The 21,711-nt window shown below is 45.0% G+C and overlaps 1 protein-coding gene across 1 annotated transcript in view; it reads left to right on the forward strand.

Annotated features, from left to right (window-relative positions):
* Window positions 1–20,956, forward strand: part of LOC144755954 (serine/threonine-protein kinase 17A-like) — a 140,110-nt gene extending 119,154 nt beyond the window's left edge. The window contains exons 3-7 of the mRNA XM_078645379.1: window positions 3,771–3,915; window positions 9,512–9,638; window positions 11,444–11,492; window positions 14,484–14,663; window positions 15,400–20,956. Coding sequence (XP_078501505.1) covers window positions 3,771–3,915; window positions 9,512–9,638; window positions 11,444–11,492; window positions 14,484–14,663; window positions 15,400–15,673 — 775 coding nt within the window. The 3' untranslated portion in view covers window positions 15,674–20,956. The remainder of the gene's footprint in view (window positions 1–3,770; window positions 3,916–9,511; window positions 9,639–11,443; window positions 11,493–14,483; window positions 14,664–15,399) is intronic.
* The last annotated feature ends 755 nt before the right edge of the window (window positions 20,957–21,711 follow it).

A 21,711-nucleotide genomic window follows, 5' to 3' on the forward strand; every position in this document is an offset into this window, starting at 1 on the left:
GTGTATGCTGAGGTTGATCAAACAGAACTCAAAGGAAGTGATAGCTTGCGGGTCCTGGGGTTTCAACTTGTAGAACTTCAGTCATGGCAGTGCTATTAGACAGAACTATAGAACACATTTCAAGAAGGCTTTGGTATAACAGAGGTGTCCAATGTAGGTCCAGAATGGCTGGATCCATGCCAATGAGATGCATTTGTATAAAATGGACCTAAATTGGGATTCTTGTGCATAGTAGTTTCCAGGGCCTTCATTGGCTATGGTGGTTTTGACTGTCTTGAGTACTCAACTGGAAGTAGGTAGCCTGGAGGATTCACAGTTTCTATAAGGTGCTGAACGCACTGCATACATGTAAAAATACCAGCCTTTAAGCTGTCACTTAACACCGAGCAGTAGGAAATCCTCAACCCCGTTTTTGTTTTTATCTGTTGCTACTTAAGAAGATGTGCTGTACAACCGTGAAATTAACATAATTTCCGGTTGGTCGACAACGACTTTCTAGATTCTGATGACAGAAGGAGAACCATAGTTGTGTGATGTTATATGAACTAGTTAAGGTTGACTTCAACACTCCACTTTAAGACACCCAAGATCGCCCACACTGCGTCTCCATGGGACCCAAGCTCCCCCACACTGCGTCTCCATGGGACCCAAGCTCCCCCACACTGCGTCTCCATGGGACCCAAGCTCCCCCACGCTGCGTCTCCATGGGACCCAAGCTCCCCCACGCTGCGTCTCCATGGGACCCAAGCTCCCCCACGCTGCATCTCTATGGGACCCAAGCTCCCCCACGCTGCGTCTCCATGGGACCCAAGCTCCCCCACACTGCGTCTCCATGGCACCCAAGCTCCCCCACACTGCGTCTCCATGGGACCCAAGCTCCCCCACACTGCATCTCCATGGGACCCAAGCTCCCCCACACTGCGTCTCCATGGGACCCAAGCTCCCCCACACTGCGTCTCCATGGGACCCAAGCTCCCCCACACTGCATCTCCATGGGACCCAAGCTCCCCCACTCTGCATCTCCTTGGGACCCAAGCTCCCCCACACTGCCTCTCCATGGGACCCAAGCTCCCCCACACTGCCTCTCCATGGGACCCAAGCTCCCCCACACTGCCTCTCCATGGGGGAGCTTGGGTCCCATGGAGACGCAGAGTGGGGGGGCCCAAACTCCTCTCAATGGGGCCCAAGCACACCACACTGCTCTCCATGGAACCCAAGCTCCCCCTCACTCTCTCTCCATGTGGCCCAAGCTCCCTGCACTGCCTCTCAATAGGGCCCAAACTCCTCTCCATGGGTCCCAAGCTCCCGACACTGCCTCTCCATGGGGCCCAAACTCCTCTCCATGGGTCCCAAGCTCCCCACACTGCCTCTCCATGGGGCCCAAACTCCCCACACTGCCTCTCCATGGGACCCAAGCTCCCCCACACTGCCTCTCCGTGGTGCCCAAACTACTTCTCCATAGAACCTAAGCTCCCCCACACTGCGTCTCCATGGAACCCAAGCTCCCCCACACTGCGCCTCCATGGGACCCAAGCTCCCCCACACTGCGCCTCCATGGGACCCAAGCTCCCCCACACTGCGCCTCCATGGGACCCAAGCTCCCCCACACTGCGCCTCCATGGGACCCAAGCTCCCCCACACTGCGCCTCCATGGGACCCAAGCTCCCCACACTGCCTCTCCATGGGGCCCAAACTCCTCTCCATGGGGCCCAAACTCCCTACACTGCTCTCCATGGAACCCAAGCTCCCCCTCACTGCCTCTCCATGGGCCCAAGCTTCCCGCACTGCCTCTCCATGGGGCACAAGCTTCCCGCACTGCCTCTCAAAGGGGCCCAAGCACCCCACACTGCCTCTCCATGGGGCCCAAGCTCCCCACACTGCCTCTCCATGGGGTCCAAACTCCCCGCACTGCCTCTCCATGGGGTCCAAACTCCCCACACTGCCTCTCCATGGGACCCAAGCTCCCCGCACTGCCTCTCCATGGGACCCAAGCTCCCCGCACTGCCTCTCTATGGGACCCAAGATCCCCACTCTGTCTCTGTGTGGGACCCAAGCTGGGGCCCAAGCTCCCCGCACTGCCTCTGCATGGGGCCCGAGCACCACACACTGCCGCCCCACGGGGCCCAAAAACAAAAAACGTCCTCTCCAAGTGCTCCAAGTGGTATTGCTAAACTCTATCTCTTCATGGACTGTAAGCGCCTCACTCTGCTTTTCCACGGGCATCAAGTGCCTCGCTCTACAGCGCCAGGGCTTCAAGCTCCTTGTGACCAACGCTCTTCCAGCTGCCTCTCCCGGGCCCCCCTAGGCTCCTTACACTGATTCTTCAGGGAGCCCGAGCTCGAGGTGAGCAAGGCATGAGGCTCGAGCCTGGCTCGTCCACCTCTAGTATTGCGTGTTGCGCTGCCCAATGTTAAGCGTACAGTAGACACGCGTGACCTCTGTTTTTGCAACATGAAGCTCAAATTCAATCCGGCTGCAGTACCAGGTAAGTAGCTTTTTTCTTTGCTATCATAATTTTGCCTCCGGTGAACGAGCAAACGCTGAGTGTTAGGTGAGCTTCCAAGAGGCCCGTTCAGTCTTGAATCCAACCCCCCTTTCGCCCTCAATGATTCCATGACCCAGTAAGCGAACCCCTGCCCTGTGTCCCGGTGAGGTGCCGGCCGTGCACAATAGTCCGGGTTCTGCCTGCGCCTCCATTCCCTTTCCTGCCTCTGCCTGCCCTCTGCTGGTGTTAAATTATTTTCTGCGGATGATCTGTTTTGTTACTGAACACGCCTCGGGTACCTTGACAACTGCAGTTAAATTGGGTTCTAATAGGATTTATTTAGAGTGGGGGTGGGGGGGTAAAGGTGCAGATTACCAGAGTTTTAATGGAGCAGCGTCCTGAACTGATAAAAAGGCATCTGCATGTAATTTATACATGCGGTTCGGATTAGGGTGCGTGTATTCTATGCAACGTTTGTGCACATGTGAAGTTGGACTTGGAGTATACGAGTAGACTAGGGTCAGATAATTTTCGGCTTAAAAATGTGGCACCTCGTCGTACAAAGTGACAACTTTGGCTTTGACAACCCCTAAGAAATGCACTTTGCACGCGCGTCTGTGCACCTATTCACAGCCAAATGGATCTTCTACACGTGATCTTGTAAGAGTGGAAAAGTACTTCTGCCTTATTAGGCTGTGTTGAAATGGGTGACCTTTGGAAACATGTGTAATAGAGAAGTTGTGCTGCCTGGAAATGCAAACCGTTCACAGGATGGCTACCCCAGCGTGTATAGCCGATTCCTATCTACTCATTCACATAAATGATATGCACGTGCTGGTCTGGTGGTTCAGTCTTCTCGTGCACTCTGTGATGTCACGTGCTCGAATCCTGTCAGGCCCACGCGGCCTTCACCTTTCCATGGTCGAGTAGATGCGCGAAAAACGAGCTTGAAAACAAACCCCTCTGTCATCTTCGCCAAGAAAGGCATTGGAGATGAACAGAGCTTTACAAAATAGACTTGTGTACACACCTGAAGAACGTGTCGTGCATATGCGCCCAAACGGCTATAAAGTGCGCATATGCGGTACATTCCCAATAGGGCAGTTTAAACTTTTACGTTTGCCTTTGTAAATCGCAGTTCGCCCGCCTCTGTGACGCAATAGTTTTGTTGTGTACATATGCACCTGGGTGGAGAATGTCTGTTGTGCATGTGGCATTCAGTGTATGTAAGGAACCTGTCATTCCCAGTGACCAGTGACCAACCATGTAACCCTTTCCCTCACAGTGCTGCAGGAGGAGAGATCTTTCACCAGTGCGTGGCGGACCACGATGAGGCCTTCACGGAGAAGGACGTCATCCGCCTCCTCCGGCAGATCCTGAACGGCGTGTCCTACCTCCACAAGAACAATGTGGTCCACCTGGATCTTAAGGTATGGATGGGCCCTGATGCAGGTGTTCTGGGAATGTCTGGGGAGTGCCTTCCTCTCTGCTGATGGTTTTGGGATGGTGTTTCTTATATTGTTGACATGCTGACTATGGCTACTTCAGGGCGCTAGGTCACATTTAGCATCTTAACTAAATGGTCAATTAAAAAAGCCTTGTGACTTCAACAGTTAGCCATGGGTCATGATCCCGAACTATGGTCTAAACCCGATTCTCGACTGGGTGTCCTATCTCGTATCAGGGTGCCGGTCGCACTGATAGGCCATCTTGTTGTGGAACATGGAGTGGTTTGTCCTATCCTCTGCCTATCGCTGGAGGCTCTTTCTTCACCTGAGGTTAACCAATGACGCCTTTGGACGTGGATGGAGAGAGCTTTTTAATGAAGCCAGGCATTCTAAGAAAGACCTATGTTGTCTATTGGCTGTATTTTGACTCTGGAACCAGAACACCCAAGCTGTGATCCTATATGTATTACGTGAATTTAAGAGATACAAGTTAAAAATTGCAGCTGACTAGTGCATATAATGATTTTAATATTATTGTGCCCCATAATTGCTACATATGCAAGTACATAACTATATAATGCCACTGTGAACCATAGGTCAGCCCTTCTTATCTTACCTGCACAATGAAAGCAGTTTGCTGGTTGAGTTGTTTGCAGCCCGTGCGTTGTAAGCTGAGGCTCGTGCTTGAGAGTGCAACTAATTTATGGGCTCTGTTGCCGGGATGTGGTTGGTGCAGTTACCTAGGAAATAATCATGTTTTCTACTGTCTTTGGAATGTATATGCTCCTGGATGCTTCTAATATTGGCGGGTAGTGAGTTCCAGAGGTTGGTGGTTTGTACTGAGAAAGCAGTGCCTACTACAGAATTCTTCTGATAAGTTGGTACTATACGTGGTGCAAGCCTGGAGCACGATGTGTGGTTTCATTTGTATTGCTTGAATTTAACTTGTAGTTGTAGCGGTCCTTTTCCTTGGGAGGCACTGTGGACTATTCAGAGTGCCCTGGACATTTCCCTTCCAGCTATAGTTAGCCAGTGGTGTGATTGCAGGTCTGGAGTCCTGCATTTTCTTGGCTGAAGGTAGAGAAGAAGCTTTGTGCCAGCATTTTGGATGACTTTTATTTTGCATGTGATGAATGAGGGTGCCCCCAGGTATAGATTGTTGGCATAGCCAAGCTTTGATGTTACAATTATGACACTGGCTTGCAGTTTATGTTGGTTTGCAAGGTATGAGACTATGCGACTTTGTGTTTGTATTGTGTAGAAGGCACTCTTTGTGACAGTGTTAGCAAGGATACGTCTGAATCTATGGTTTTTCCTAAGTTTCTAACTTCTCTTGATGTTTTTGGCGGGGTTTGGAGTTCCTTAGGCCACTAGGCTGGTACTTTTGCCATTATCCACAGGTCATAGACTTTGTCTTTCTGGTAGTAAGCTTTAGATGGTTATTCATAATCTGTGTTTATGGCAAAAAGGCAGTCATCAGGTTGTGAATTGTAGCGGTTTTCAGCGCTATTCGTTTTTTTAAAAAAGGATTTGGGTGTCATCTGCATAGTTGTAACAGGTGAGGTTGTCTTGATTTTATCAGATTTGAAAAAGGGGTGAAGTAGATGTTTAGTAGTGGAAGGAATATGATGGAACCCCGAGGATTGCCTCTGTGTTATGTGTGAGTAGATGATGTCAAAGTAGGTAGGTAGACTACACTTTATACATCATCAGAAAAAATGTACTTGCGAATCACACAAACTTGGCATTTTGTGTATGGACTACTACAGTGCCCCCCTTCCCTGCTCACTTCCTATGCCTCCCCCAAAGCAGGAGTTTTGGGATATATTAATGATGCTGTTAGCTCATTCTGCATTTTGATCCGAATCATGCCCCCAAACCATGATTTTAAACTATCTCATGATACGCAATTAGTGGGCCGAAGAATATATTTGAGACAACTAACAATTCATTGCTTGAAGGAACTATATAAAATTACCAATGAAAATGCTAATTTGTGTTTGGTGCTCTGTGACTGTGATCTTGCCCTGCAAGCTTTTAAGTGTATGTGTGTGTCTGGCTGTGGTTTTAAAACCCATAGTTGGAAATGTAATCAAAGCAGTGATTTATTTTTCATAATTCATGGGAATTAAATCATTACCTTTAATTAGGTTAACCAATCGGAAGCCTCGGGCGCGTGTTCCTAAGGCTGACTAACTTCCCGCACAATTAAGTCTGTCTTCCCTCTCCATGAAAGAATCTTTGAATAATCCAAACACAGACTATGTAGCTCATTGCACCTGTTAAATTTAATTTTTCCGTGTAATCACTCGCTTCTTGCAAAGTGCAGCTGCCAAAATTGTTCCTCCTGCAGAGAATTTTTTTGAAGCAGTAAAAAAACCGTATTAAAACCTCACCTATTGTCTGCCAAACTCTGTCTTAAAATATGTTGCTGCTGGATAGCGTAAAGTGCAGTTAGGAGATAGACGGAAAGCCTCTCTGAGATACCGAGACTGGTGGCTTTACAAGTATATCATTCAGGTCTGACTTGAATGCTAATTTTGATAATCGAGATACATCTGACCTAGAAAATGTTATGCAAATTCATGCATTTACATTACTTCTATGCACTCACAAAGACAAAAAGAGAAGATGACTCGGGAAAAAAAAAATCTGTTCTAAAAAGAGAGCTTGGTTAACTAAGAACAGCTCCAGTCTCCCTAACGGGAGTGGCGGGCCCGATTCACGAAGGTCTGTGCTCAGTGGCCAAGAGCAGAGCAAGTTGAGCCTGCGCATCTGCCCAAACCTTGCCAAATATGGAAGCCGGAAGATGAAGAGCAGTAGTGCAAGGTTGTGGAGAATACTCCATTTGCATCTGTCCTGCAGAGATGAAAGGTGGCCTGCTGGAGCCTTATGCCCCAATGTGTACTTGACTGGTTTAGAAAGTAGCTTTGCAGCCTCAAATAGGTCTTCATCCATTGGCCTGTTATAGTGTCAATCACATTTTTCGTATGCGGGCTACAGCAATGAACATGGGGCAGTGGGTCAGCCCACTTCAACCATTGGCTAACTTCACCTTGAGTGACAGTATTCGGCACATTCACGAGGAACACATCCACACATGAAGTAGTTCCGTTGTGTCACTGACTTCTATGGCACTATATGCTTTTTTAGGCCAAGAAAAATTTGGTTTTAGCCAACTTTTTTCTTCCATTTAGATTGATGAGCGCCTGACACCTTATTCAGCTATAACATTTTGCAAAAACAATGACAAAACAAGCATCGACACATTCTAAAGTCTTGCAGTTACAGATCTATTGACTTTTCCAATGCTTGTTTAAGATTTTCGTACAAAGAAAGAAGGATTTGCAAGAGGGCAAATGTCTAAAGAGGCAGAAGCTCAAATGAGCTTTGTAGGTGTGCATTTGCACCCTTCCTGAGTTCATAATTGAAACTGCACGAGCTCTGCTAGGGTATACACAGTTCTTGAATCTGGTGCAGTGGGCACGCCCCAGGGCACTTATCTATCTACCGCTAATAATCGGTTCCAATGTGTAACCGGATCTTTGTCAATTTACTAGCTGGTCAGGACCAAACATGCCTGAAAGTGGAGCCGTTTGTATCTGGTCATTAATCACGACAGGGAGGCTTCATACATAAGTGCAGTCAACCAAAATAGAAGGGCCGTTATCTGGAAATAAAACGTTAATGCGAGTCTAGGAGAGGGGTGGGCGGGGTAGGCCTGCCGCCCTGAAGCCACGAGATGGTTAACCGATTAGGGGCTGTTTTTGCTTGATGAATAATTGACGCAGCCTTGAGAAAGGGTCACGAACAATGACCTGCCTTGGAACAGCGGCGGCCCCGTGAGCCTTGGAAAGAGCCGGGTTGTGCGTTCGAGTCACATGCCCTGCGCGTGGATGGCTGGAGGCAGTGAGCGCGCGACGGCCTCCCCGTCATTTATAGGGTGGAAAGTGTATGCATATATAAGAGGCGAGAGCCGTGTGCACGGGGGGGCCTGGCAGACTTGGGCTTCTTTGTTGGTGGGGGCTGGGGGGCGTGGTGTTGTTGCCTACACGGATGTAGTTATCCTATGTGCAGCAGGGCAGTCGCAATTCGGCCCAGAATCCTCAGGAGGTTAATGATCCCTGGTTATTATGTGTTTTTTTATTATCCAAAAAGTGATATATGGGGCCTATTTTCCTTGCTTTCAGTAGGGCCTGTAGCACTTTTACCACACCACTGATGGCCTGCAAGAAAACTCACTGGCCCCTTAACCTTTCAATATTCCAGGATTTTAGGATGGCGGCTGATATAAGAAAGGCCTGAAAGAATACTCGCTAGCCCCTTAACCTTTCAATATTCCAGGATTTTAGGATGGCGCCTAATAGAAGGATACCGCATTGGATGATCTAGGCCAGACTAGAAGCGTACCAAGGTAGTCTAGTAGGGAAGTCTCGATGCGTGTGAAAGGTTTGTGGGACTGTCACTCGGTGGCAGCCGGCAACATTAAAATATGGTGGGCGCAATGCCCAAAAACCTCCCCATATGTTGCACTTGCTGGTACGCAGGCTCTGGTTGGGGTCTCATTTCGTCCTGACCCTCTCCTCAGTGGTGACTCCAGCAGGAAAGGAAAGAACTTCCTGCCTTGTGCAATGCGAATCCAACCAATCCGCTCCAGGACCGGTTGGAGCAGGCTAACCCAGCCCTCATTTTGAGGTTGGGGGCCTGTGGCTGCAATCCCCTGGCTGTTTTTCAGCCCTGGGATTGCCAGCTCTGAAGTGCGCAGGGCAGATTGGCCAGCTCTAGACTGCCAGCTAATCTGACGGGCACTGTCAGGGGCTGTGGTAATAGTGCAATTGCACAAATCGGTCCCGCCCCTGCCCTTGCGCTGTAACAGCGCGAGCCTGCAACACATTATAATAAAATTGAATTTATTCCCATTTTAATTCATGTGTGTACCTGTTGCGCTCGTAGCAGGCAGGGCGACTCTCCTCCGCTATAACGGAGGAGCCGTTCCTGGAGTCACTTGCATGCTTGGATACCCAACTGAAAGCCCCAGCAGTGCCAAACCTTTGAATCCCTGTTTTTTCAGGAAATCTAATAGAACCAAGTTGGCATCAAAAAACAGTCCAGTGATCGGACTCCGCAGCCAGACTCTCACAGATGAGCATCTGCACAGGTAATAGTGCAATACTGCAATTTTCAAAACCAACCACCCACTTGCCAGGAAACTTCGTTTTCAGATTTAGACCATGGAGTTTGTGTTGAGGTACAGGAATAGTTCAAAGGTCGCTGCCTGACACTGAGCCATTCTAGAAGTCTTCAGTGATCTCCCCCCTACGCCCACCGCCTGAATCAAGTCCATACTAAGCTTAAACTACTCAGGATACCCCTCAAAGCTCATCTTTTCTAAAATGTCATTGAAGGAACCTAGTTACTCCAAACTTCCCCACCTCTGTGATTAGGGTCTGCCTGCTTCGAGAAATGGCTGGATTGACAGCGTGTTTGTGTTCTGAATACCCAACTTTGCATACCGTTCATAGTATAGCCTGCACACACCTGGAACACAATGTTATACTCACCCCGGCTTTGTTTTCAGCCGCAGAACATTCTCCTGACGAGCAGCAATCCCCTGGGTGACATCCGAATTGTGGATTTTGGGCTGTCCCGGCAAGTGGATAGTGTGAAAGAAGTCCGCGAGATCCTGGGCACGCCAGAGTATGTTGGTAAGTTCATTTTATTTAACAGTTTTATCTAATGAGAATAAATTTCTGAAAGGCATCAAAGTCTCACAGACCTCTAAAAATAGAAAGGTGTCCGAGTGCAACATCCCCTTGCACCAGAACTGTTGAAGGAAATAAAGTTCAATGGTAGAAATTAAGGTTGGCCATTGCGGGGTTTATTTTATTTTTTTGTTTTATTTTTTTTTCTCCCCCTTTTGGGAGAACAATCTATTTGTGGTGAGGGAAACGGCTGAAATTAAACCACTTACTTCTGTTATTCAAGATAACTTATTCTTTCAATACCTTTACAGTGGTATCCACGTTGTAAGGACTGCCTACATAGGACCTATAGACTGGCTTTGGAAGATAAGTTCATGTCACTGAATACATCTTACAAAAATGTTTCTATTGTGGCTCGATATGTTTCCGCCCCTAGGCCTCTTTTTCTCCCAGGGTGGAGATGCTGCTGTGGAGTTCTAAATTTTCTCAATGCTGGAATAAGGCAGGTCGTCCCATATTTTGAGGTAGGGATAGCTCTGTCCCATAGGTGCAGGCATCAACCAGTTCGGTACATTACACATCACTTTGGTGTGGGTCTCCTGGCAGACTTGTCGGTTCATGTGATTGTGACAGAGGAAGTCCCACCTTGAGCAAGTGGTCCCTCTTTACCACCAAAACCAGTGAATGTTAAACTGCCTTTCTCCTCCCAGGCGCCAAAACATACAGCACCATTGAAGGGGAAGCCTTGTGTCACAAGGAAACATATTTAGCTGGAGTTAACAATCAGGCAGGGTAGACTAAAATTTGACGTATCCAGATACGGCGTTGGTGCAAAGTAGCCAGGATTAACTAGCCCTGGTAAATCTTGCAAATTTAAAGTAAATTTTGGGTCATCGCCTAATTTAGAATTTGAAAGCCTTGAATAAGACACTCCTGCCAGAACGAGAAATTAAGTTCCGACGAGTCTTAAGATGCTTCTGAGACGGATGTGACCATGCTGAAAAGATGTTGGAGCCAGTGGGACCAGACATGACCACACTTGCCCAGTAGACCCGATTTGACAGGCTTGACATGTTTCAGTAAGATGTGGTTGATGCGGGTCAGCAGTGTAAGCCCTCCGATGCCAGATGACATTTGTTGGTGTTCTGTTTGACGACCATGGCAACCTTGGTCCAAGGACGTTATCCTGACTTTGTCATAAAACGAGATCCGAGGCTCTAACGGCTTAAGCAGCATATTGATGACTGAAATCTGGCCCAAGGAGAGAACCGTGACCGGCCTTATAAGACTGGAATGTCAAATGTGCTGGTGAAGAAGGGTAGTGAGTGAGGGTCTGTCGAGATGTCCAACGAAACATTCCATTCTTGCAAGCTCTTTAAATTGTGTACCAATAAAGCGGGAAATAGTAGCACCTGTTTGTAGTGCTTGGAAACTGAAATATTGCTGTAGGAAGCACCATATAAATCGCAGAAAAGGGCAGCCTGGGGTGGTAACCCACATGTTAGGTGTGGTGTCTGAGGTAGACTGTTGGCATATTGTGTGTGAGCTGAAATGTGACCTGACAGCCCTAAAAAGACCACTGCATGCATGCTAGTAAAGTCACGAAAAAAAATTGGTAGCCCCAGAGAATATGTAGCAGCCAGAATAAGACTTAATAAGCCTACATGAGTTGAACATCACCAGTAAAGGAATGAGATGCCTGACAAATGAGCTAAATGCCTCGGTGTTTAATCCGACCGGTTCTAGTTTCACCTCTTCTTTTAAATGAAAAAAACGTAAAATTGTTATGTCTTCTGTTTTCTTTCTAGCACCCGAAATTTTGAATTACGAACCCATCAGTACAGCAACAGATATGTGGTATGTCATTTTTCATTGTCTGTTTTGTATTAAACAATGTTACATTCACATGTCCTACTGCTTGTAGTTTACGTCATGTAGCCCCTTTCAGGAATCTCATACTTTTTTCCTTCGTTTGCCCACTGCTCTGGACTTCAGTGGGAAGTAATAGCAACACATCAGTGAATTTTAAATAATTATTTCAAATCTAGTGGTTCTTAACCTTAACCTTTTATCTTCTGTCAGCTACCAACTAATCATTACTGGAACCAAGGGACCCTCTCTCTGAATCGTTATTGGATACCAGGAACCCCCACTAATCCATTACTGTAAAAGGGGGATCCCAGCCTAAGCGTTTTCAATGGTTTGAACCGCAAAATAGCACACACAAAATGCAGAAAAAACAATTCTTCTAACCAATACACAAATGATAAAATATTTTATTTAATTCACGAACGAATATACAAAAATGTAAATGTTATTTTATTTAAAGAGTTGAAGCTTTTCTGATTTCAATTCAGGCCACTCATCTATATCATACTCTGACGCACTTGCACTGGTCTCACTAAACAATCTGAGGATACCAGCGTAATTTTTAACCTCTATTTTAAAATGTCTGCACATTCACAGAAGGTTTTAAAATTTTACATTTTGCTTATTCATGTATACACACTCTGATAATCTGTTATTATTTTTTTAATTTTCTAAACAACTCCAAACCCCCAGAGTAGGCTTTGCGTACCCCAAAGTGTCCCCGTCCACTGTCCTAACATTTCAGACAGGAGCGATTTAACCCTCCATTGGGTTATTTTAAGACTTTTTTCTTATCAGTTGAAATATGTCCAGTTACCCAGTTTTACTGTTCACTGAGCACAGTAATTGCATAGAAACCCTACTGATTCCTTGGAATGTGTCACTGGCAGCCCAGTCCCCACTTTCTACGGACTCCCTGAGGTGACAAAATAGATCCGTGGGCTCCTGACGTGCTCCCGGTGCAGAGCATTCTCTGCATCCAGCAGGTCACGAGTTAGAATTCTGAAAATGTTCGTTTAAAATACCATTTTCCTTTAATGTATTTTAATGTGGTTGATGTCTGGGATTCTATTACAGACATTTTGCATAGAAATGTTCATCCACACCATTTAACATGCATAAAAAAGTTTCTTTTAGATCAAAGCTCGCGTATGAGAAATGGGAAGGGGATCACAAAGATTATTTGCAATAATGTTAGTGAGCTGCTGCTGTATGAAATTCATGAAAACAGCTGGGGGAGAAAAATAATTTAGGCCAATGAACCTGGACAAAGAGGGCATGAAAGCTGAAATTAGATCATAAATTTAAAGCTGTTCCAAACGGGACCCCCGGCCCCCCGAAATTACGTTTGGCCCATGACCCCCGATATTGTTAAAAGTCCCTGCCCAGAATTTGAGACGGTACGCGACTGCCAAAGCACCGCATTGCAATACACACATAGGCGGCACTCCAATATAAATCGTTCAAAGAACAACAAAAAAAGAATTGGTAGCTCAGAAATCTAAAACCCGAAGAATGGATTCGCCAATGTATTGCGTTATACGGGATTAGTGGTGGCTCCGCCCCTTTGGTTTTTGATGTTCCTTGCCTTAAAATGGAAGCCCCGGGCTTGGCTTTGCAAGCCGGGGTGGCTCGGCGTCCCGGGGCAATGGAACAATTTGTCCTGCTGAAGGCGCACATGCTCCGGATTCCTGCCGGAGGGGGCAGGCAGGCTGCCCCTATCCCAGAGGAATCTTTGTACATTCCTGGCATTCCAGCACCAGAGAAGAGGAAGAGGAGCATGGGAACAAAGCTTCCCAGTACCGGAAGTGACCACTAGCACGGGAGCCTGGCTCGCCATAGCCGGGGAAGAGAGTCCACTCTGTATGACCCGGCAGGACCATCTGGGGGCAAATAATTAGACCTCCTTACTGTTCTGTGACCTAAACTGTATTTCGTTCAAATACCTAAATATTAGTTTGTCTTCAAGACAGCAAAGCTGTGTGCTGGCCCGTAGCCATGTTCTAAATGGTTCTATTGACTCGGTTTAGTAATGCCTCCACTCCAGGAAGCGGTGTTAGTCCTCAGGGTCACGGGTTCAAATCCCAGCGGGTACACTTCGCGTCTCAGTGTTCCAAGTAGATTAAATTAGTACCAGTACTGCAGTATCTGTCTATAGCCAAGAAACCGCTAATGGCAGCCGTGTGCTCTACAGATGTGCCTTCTAGGCTCCATATAACACACACCACGTAGTGGTTGCTTCGAAGCACTATCACAAGCTGCCTTTCTCTGTCAGCTGAACTGTGGTCATGAGTTGAACTTTTAACTAGTCTTGGATTTTCAGCAAGTAGAACAATGCCTTTGAGAACTTGCAGACTTGTCTCATTACAGTTTGGCCTAAACATCCCAGCATGCTTTGTCAAATAAAACCCATGTTTGAATGAAAATCATCCTTATGACATAGAATTACATGACAGCAACGCGCGCTTTCCCGTGTGTGACCACAGTTCACTATTATTGCCCCTTTTCCTCGCTTCTTTTTTTGTGTGCTCATTTTCTCATCTTCTTTACTATCTCATTTCTCTTTCCATTTGTTCACACTTTTCCCTGTCTTTCGCACTTTTCCAATGTCTTTCCATCTCTTATTGACTCAGTTCTGTAATACTTTCTTGGCATGTCCTTTGGGTTCAACATGCCCTCACACTTTTATCTCACACGCGCGCTCGTTTTTTTACTGCTCTTTCCCACCCTTAAGTGCAATATCCTAAAAACAACTAAAATCACGTTCTGGTGTAACATACTGATCACTGCTAAGCATACAGTGTAGGACTATGTCCCTTCCATTAACCTATCTAACAGCAGTTCTTATTTTCACTGCTAGTTGTTTATTTTCTGCATTGCTCTTTTTTACAATTTCTTCTGCACTGCCATGTTTGACAGACCACCTCTTCTGCCTCTTTGCAAATGTTCTAATGCTTTTGTCCATCTTTCACCGCACAGGAGCATTGGTGTCCTGACCTATGTCATGCTGACGGGCGAGTCTCCCTTCCTCGGCGGTGACAAGCAGGAGACCTTCTTGAACATTTCCCAGTTGAACATCCACTATGGTCCTGACATCTTCGAGGGCATCACTGACCTTGCAGTGGACTTCATCAAATCGCTGCTCATCAAGAACCCCAGGTAACTCCTTGTCCTACATCTTCCCTGTTGAAGTGGTGGTCTCGGGCGGGGAGGGAGAAAGTTTCAGTTGTTGAAGGTCAGTGGTTGGTGGTTACAATCTGCTCTAGAAGTACAAATACAAAATATGATAGCAGCTGGAATCTTGTTGAGAACTAAGCTGTAAACGTGAAAATTGCGGTTTTATAAGAATTAAACATGTAAAAATACTTTGAAATTGAGTGTCACTTTGTTGTCTTATGGACAAAACAATGAGGAGCTGTAGGCGTGACACTGCCCTCTGTGTAATGTACCTTCCCACCAAGAGTTGCAGCTCATACCACATCCCAGTGGTTTGAAGAGACGGTGTGGAATCGTGAGGGCCATTTCAGATTTTCAGCCTGTTTAATGGTAATTAGCCCATGGATGCTGTTTAGCCCTATAGTAAGGGTGTGCTACTTTCCCCCATATTTTTCTGCAGCAGTTAATGCTGTTTTATAGTTGCAAACATATTTTTTTAGTATTTTGTCTTCGTGGGCGAATTAAACTAACTCTACTGAAAGAAATCAAGCCAAATCGTGCAATATGGTGCCACAAAGCACCACCCGGCAGGTTGGACCTGGAGGTTTAAGCAGTTTCATATCTGGTGTTGCGAAGGATATTAAAAGTGATGTTTGGTGGCTTCTGTATCAGTGTGGTCTCTACGATGGGTATCTGCAAAAAATTTCCTCCACTTAACACATTATATCTACCTCTACAGGAAAAGGGCGAAAGCTGAACAGTGCCTCCGGCATCCTTGGCTCTGCACTTCCCTGGAATTGGCCACACCACTGAAGGAAGCTGACCTGGAGGAGCCAGAGAGTAAACCGACTGACGCGGTGGCCTCCGACGAACTGGTCCTCATGGCGTCCTACACAGTGCACTGCCCTTGCCGACAGCTAGAGGGCTTGGACAAACGAGAGACTGACCTGAAAGTGGTGAGGAGTCTCCAGTTCCCAGCCTTGCAGGAGATCCAGCAAGAGCTTGTCTGCTGAGCACCTCGTCCAATATGGTTTCTGTACCTCAGACTGAACCAAAGGTGGACCAAACATCTGGCTGTGCTAGCAGAGAGCACTGCAGCTGGAAGCGTTGGGGGACAGACCACAAGTGCCTCGCTGATTTAGATGCCCGTTGCTAATGAGGCTGCTGCCTAGTCGGCTTTTGTGGCATCTTGGAATACCCTAGATTCAGGGTCGTCTGAATAGGGGGGGTGGGAGGGTGCGCCAGGGCGGCCATTTTGCCACTGGATGAGTGGCCACTCCAGCAAGTTCATCTGACCTTGAGAAGGCTTCAAAGGGAACAGCAGTGATTCAGTGTCGAACTGCATATGCCTGGACCACAAGGCCAGTGTTTTACCTGAATGATCAAAAGTGGGTCGTGGCTTGTCGCACAGACAGCTAGCTCTTCAGAACTTTACATGGTTTTATTGCCTGTGTTAACAATCCACAAAGACTTTTGTTTATGAAATTCAGTCAAGAATAAGTGAAAATATTGGTTCCCATGAGCAGCAGTTGCCCAAGGCATGCTATTAAGCAGTAATACTCTGAAAATTGCCAATGATGGCTGTTTTGGCTATATTAGCCCATTGTACCTCTTCAGAAGGCACAGCACCTAAAAGCTCTTAGCAACAAATACCGCAGTAGGTATTGTGCCAGAAGGGACGGGTCACCATCCCATGGTCCCAAATGGCGACCTAGGTTTCCGTTTCCAGATTTCTTTGTTCTGTTTCTCAGATTGCTAATTTTCCTATTTCAGAATTGTACGCCCCAAACACATGCTCTTTCACCTTGTCCGGGATGCCAGCAATGTCATCACTTGCATGTCCAGTTGTTTTCACTGAAAGTTCACCAATGTTGTAGCTAAAACGCTATTAGATGCTTTCTACTGTTGTATGCTTTTCACTTTTGTATGCTCACCACTGCTGTATGTGCACCATTGTGGTGCACGCTCAGTTAGCCTACGCATAACAGATGGGGTACATGCATAATTGTGGTTTGCTCAGCTATACTGCACACTCCTTGTAGTTGTACGCTAACCACATCTGTTGAAAGAACACAAACAAGTACTTTGTCAAAGCAGTTACCTTCCTTACCACTGAGGCTCTTCTAGTGTGTTCACCTTGAGAATATTTCAATGTTAAGGAATATTATTCCCAGCAGTAAAAATATAGAGAAGTGAGTGGATTTTTTAAATCTCTTCAGTACTGTTACATCAGGGCTTCCCCCACACCCAGATCAAACTCAGTTTAGAGTCACAATAATACATAAACGAGGGCTAAAAAGAGGTCGCTTTCTAAGCTTACATATCCGGCTGTTGTCCATCATGCCCACATTCGTTAGTCTCCAATGCTGATTCGGATGGAGACCAAAGAGGTGAGGTATCTTGGTGAGGTAGGGAAGTCCTTTCAATTTCAATCCATGTGATTTACATTGGCTTGTGGGATTTGGGCTTTAACAGAAAGAATGAGCTTTTTATTCTGTCTCCCCTTGTTATTTACACTTCTTTACGTATGCTACAAGGACACGTCGCGCTTTCTGCACATTTTGGTGGTTCTACGACGTGGTGAGGTTCAATTCCAGCAATCTTGCATGATATGCGAAGTCCAGTATCACTAAGGCAACCGCCTTAGTAGACTTAATGGAAATGGACGCAGGCGACTCCTGAAAGGCAGCGGGTGGCAACTGCCTGTTTGTCAGGTGCTTTTTCTGTCTCTCGTGGGGCATTGGCACGCTTGAGGACTACGTTTTGTCCAACTTCAGAAAATATTTTTTTTATTAAATTAATTAAATAACATTGGTAGGGTGATGTGTCCCTCGGTCCCTACTCAAGTGCCCACCCTAACTGTTAACATGCTGCAGTCACTTGCAGTGTGCAGTAGTAGCCCTGAGCCTTCCCTCTTGCCTTTATCACTATTTATGGTTTGACGACTGACTCCTTGTGCTATAGCTGGCAACCTTCCATCTTGGATAGCGGCTCTTCCTCAGCCAAAGTACTATAGTTTAAGATTATTTGACACCCCTCATTCCACAGAAAGAGCATCTTGGATTTGGCCTTGGTCTCAGCATGCGACCTATGCTCAGTCACAAATTGGCATGTCCACCATCCCAAAAACCTCACTTCGTCCTGACCTAAATCGGGAAATTGGAGCAATTTAAAAAAGAAAATATTTAAATACTGGTTTCTCCATAGTGGTGAATACTAATACTATGTAATATTGTGTTTCTAATTTAAGAAGAATTCCTTCCCTCCAGTTATGCCACATCAAATCTCTTCAACTAATGATGATTAGAGGAAGCATTAGTAAGGATTAGGGGGTTATCAGGGAGTTTTCATAGTTATATTTGAAGAGGATGAATTCTGTGAACAAGGCATAGCCTGCATTCCATTCAGAGTTATCCTCCTGCACATCTTCTGGTTCGGTATCCATCCTTATGTAGTGTATGTGCTGCACTGCATTTTGTCTGTACTGAAGACTAAAATATGGAAAGGTATGAAAACGCCATTGAAACAACCTGGGGATGTATACTTAAGTAATGTCTCTTACTTGGATGTGCTGTAGAGCCTTAACATTTATAGTACTATTCTTCAGGGAATTAAAACCAAAATACTGGATTATAGCCTGGACCCTGGTAAGAAAATTGGGCCCTTTTCTATGTTCGAGCTAAATTACAGACCATGCAGTGTGTTTAAGATTGGAAAATTGAGATCTTGTAAGCTGGGCTGATTAGACTATCTTTTACTCGTTCCTGCCTTCTCTCAAGCGTACAACCCTGTAGACCATGGCAATAATCAAGAAAATACGTACACGTGCAAAAGTCACCAGGTTGTTTCAATTTTCATGCATTTTAAAGAAAATGCTCATCCTGGTTGTGCTCTGAGCCTCACCACTCCCCTTACAGGTTTTACCGTCTGAAAGGGATCCAGTCTGGAGCATTGCGGATGAGCATGGCCTAGAGAAGCCACTTTCACTGATACCAGCCACTGTGTGCTTCAAGCAAAGCAGTTGTGTGTGGCGGGTTACTGATCACCATGTAAACTGCTGAACATAGATTGCATTATAATATGTGCATGGATCAAAAATCATACCTTTTCTGTAGAACTATGTGAACCACTAGATATTATCTTTGTCTAAAAAACCGGCCAGGTTGATATTTCTGTGGAGATAAACTAATTTTGCAAAAGGGAAGAGGTTATGGGTGACTGGACCAAGTTTCATATTTTGGACATGAATTCATTTTGCAGTGGAGGGATGTTTAAAACAAACAGGTAGAAAAAGAGCAAAAAAAGAACCAAGCTGGAATTTGACTTGCTCCCAAACTGGGTGAAGGTATTTCAATTAGGATTAAGATATTTATTTTCACATATATAAAAAAGCAGCTTGTGGTAATAATTTCTATGCATTTTTCTCCTCCCCATGATGCCCATTGGTCACTCATCGAAGAACGAGAATTGGCTAGATCAGTCAGTTTATCTACCCACCACCACTTTGTTATTCCTAGTGAATTTTCCTGGCTCTAGGCAATTTTCTCAAAACGAAATACTCTTTTCACACTTCCTAGCTCCGATTTTTTATTGTTTCTTTGTTTCTGTTCTGCTAGCTGCTTGTGATGTAATCAAACATACCCACAGAGGTGGTCGATGACATCACTGTTGGCAGCAGAACAGAAATATATTATCAGTTTTGAGCAGTTTTATCCAAACCTTGAGATTTATCCAACAATTCAGCACTTTAAGATTGCCCTTCAGGCTGTTATGGTGAAGTGCTTTGAAAGAAAAAGTAACGACAGTATCTCGTACTGTCTAAATGTGTGGCTATCCTAAAGTGAGCACATTCAGCAACATGGTGCAGACATGTGTCTATGTCCTAGTTATTAGTATGGAGAGCTGCCAATTATCCTACCACTCCTATTTACAAACCTATACCAGTATCTCTGGGCATTGACGTGGGGCTATTCTTTTACACAGCTCCCTGATATTGCATCAAATTACAGTTTTTAATGTGTAATTTAAGAAGTCAGAGTGCATACTTATACTCATGACAGTACTTGGGTTCGGACTACATACCGCTTCATGAGGGCAAAACATCAGGTTCTTAATAGCTTATCATTGGGACTTATCAGTTGGCTATTAGTCTTAGTTCTTCCCTGTAAATAGTGCTTTGATACACACAGAATGTGGTTATCCCATCTGTCGCGCATCAACATTGTGCTAGGTTGGCTGAATAGATCGTGGGTTTGGATTCTTTCGGTTGTACTTCTGTATTACATGCTTCAGTTACAGGATAAAACCTTATTATATCTGTCCTTTACAAGCCCACCCATGAACTCAGTAGAAAAGTCTGAAATTCACCATGTACATTGGAGTGGATCTTGGGAGGTAAACAGAAAGATCAAAGCACAGCAATTTGGTCACTAACATTGCACAGCACTAAGCATTTCTTCACTGATTTCCAGCCTCACTGAAGAACTTTTTTTGAAGGGCTATGGTTCTGATGAGTCTCAAATTATTCTGTCTGAGAGAGTGCAATCTTGTGTAAGGCAAACTCTTCCTACTACCAGGTTTGAATCTTCTGACACCAAGTGACATTGCTACTTTCTTGATATCGGAATAATTGGAAGAAGGGATCCCACCTATTAAATATCCCACAAACTACTCATCCTTATCTGAAATGCATTGAAGTCTTCCTGATTAACTCAGTTTCAACTATGAGATTTTCATCCTTTTTGAAAATTCATTGTGCATTTTGGGACCACAAACCACAAAAAAATGGTTGGTTTAAATTAATGTCCTAAAGCCATTATTACTAGACAAGATCTGATATCTCGCATACAGGACTGGTGAATTGGGGAAGGAGGTGAGGGCGGAAAGGGGTGCCATTATCATTTATGTAGGGGCATAACATTTCCTGATGTATCCCAATAAGTGTATACTTTCTGAAATAGGGGAAATAAACACTGCTTCATAAATCTTGGGTTAGGCCACACACATTATGGGAAAAGAAATGTTGTACACAAAAAAAAAATGCCACATCGATATGTGCACCTTTACTCCAGGCAAGGCCTGAATCGTAAAGAAAAACATATTTAAAATACAATAGTGTTAAGATGTTATAATGTCATTTTTGGTGGCGCTGTTTGTATAAATAGGTAAATGAATTGTTTTATCCCTGTGCAATTTTATTTTCAAATGTTTTTTTTTCCTGAACAAGTAGCTCCTGATCGTTAATCTGCTACTCCATGTTTTGTTTTTTTAATAATAAAATATTATATATTTGCAAATGGTTTTCCATCGCTGAATTTAATGTTTGATTGCTTAAAAGTTGTGTTCTACCATAAGTAATGAGCTCCTGTCCAGCCTGGTAAATACTTTCTTCGCACAGAAAGTAACAAGCATTACAACATTGAAAGTGCACTGCCTGCTATAGATAGTGATGAGTTTTTTCATTTATTTCTAAAGTGGAAGTGATTTTTAATTTCTTTTCACAGAGAAACAATTATAGAGTAATGCCTTGAACTGGAAATGTCTTTCTAACATAAGTTATTCCATAGCATTGCTGTACCACAAGAGGAAAGGAAGCATGATTAAGTAATGGAGCGCTCCAATTTTCATTGGGTTCCTGGACTCCCTTTGGGTGTATGGGTGATATAGTTGGTTGTAGTTTGAGCCTGTCTGGACAAGTTGGGTGCATTGTTTGAAATATTGAAAACCAGGTAGAAAGGTGCGTGGGGCTTGACCAAGAATAAACATGGGTGTTGCATAGAGTGAGAATGGGCGCAATAACTTCTACTTAACATATCAAATATGTGGTGCAGGACGGTCATGAACATATTCATATACATATACGAGTTCACAAAAATACATCTGGAAATTGTGTAACGTGTTAGAAAAGTTGTATTGTTTTCTTTGGATCCTGTATTTGTTTTGATGCACCTGAGCCGTGCCGCGCCTGGCATTTCAGCATAGCTTTGTTGTTATGGTAGTGGTCTTGCCTGGCAAGAAATTTTGGAAACTGTATCTATTATTTTCGTGGCCA

This window comes from Lissotriton helveticus, chromosome 5_1 (genome assembly GCF_964261635.1).
Source record: "Lissotriton helveticus chromosome 5_1, aLisHel1.1, whole genome shotgun sequence".
In the NCBI taxonomy this organism is placed as follows: Eukaryota; Metazoa; Chordata; class Amphibia; order Caudata; family Salamandridae; genus Lissotriton; species Lissotriton helveticus.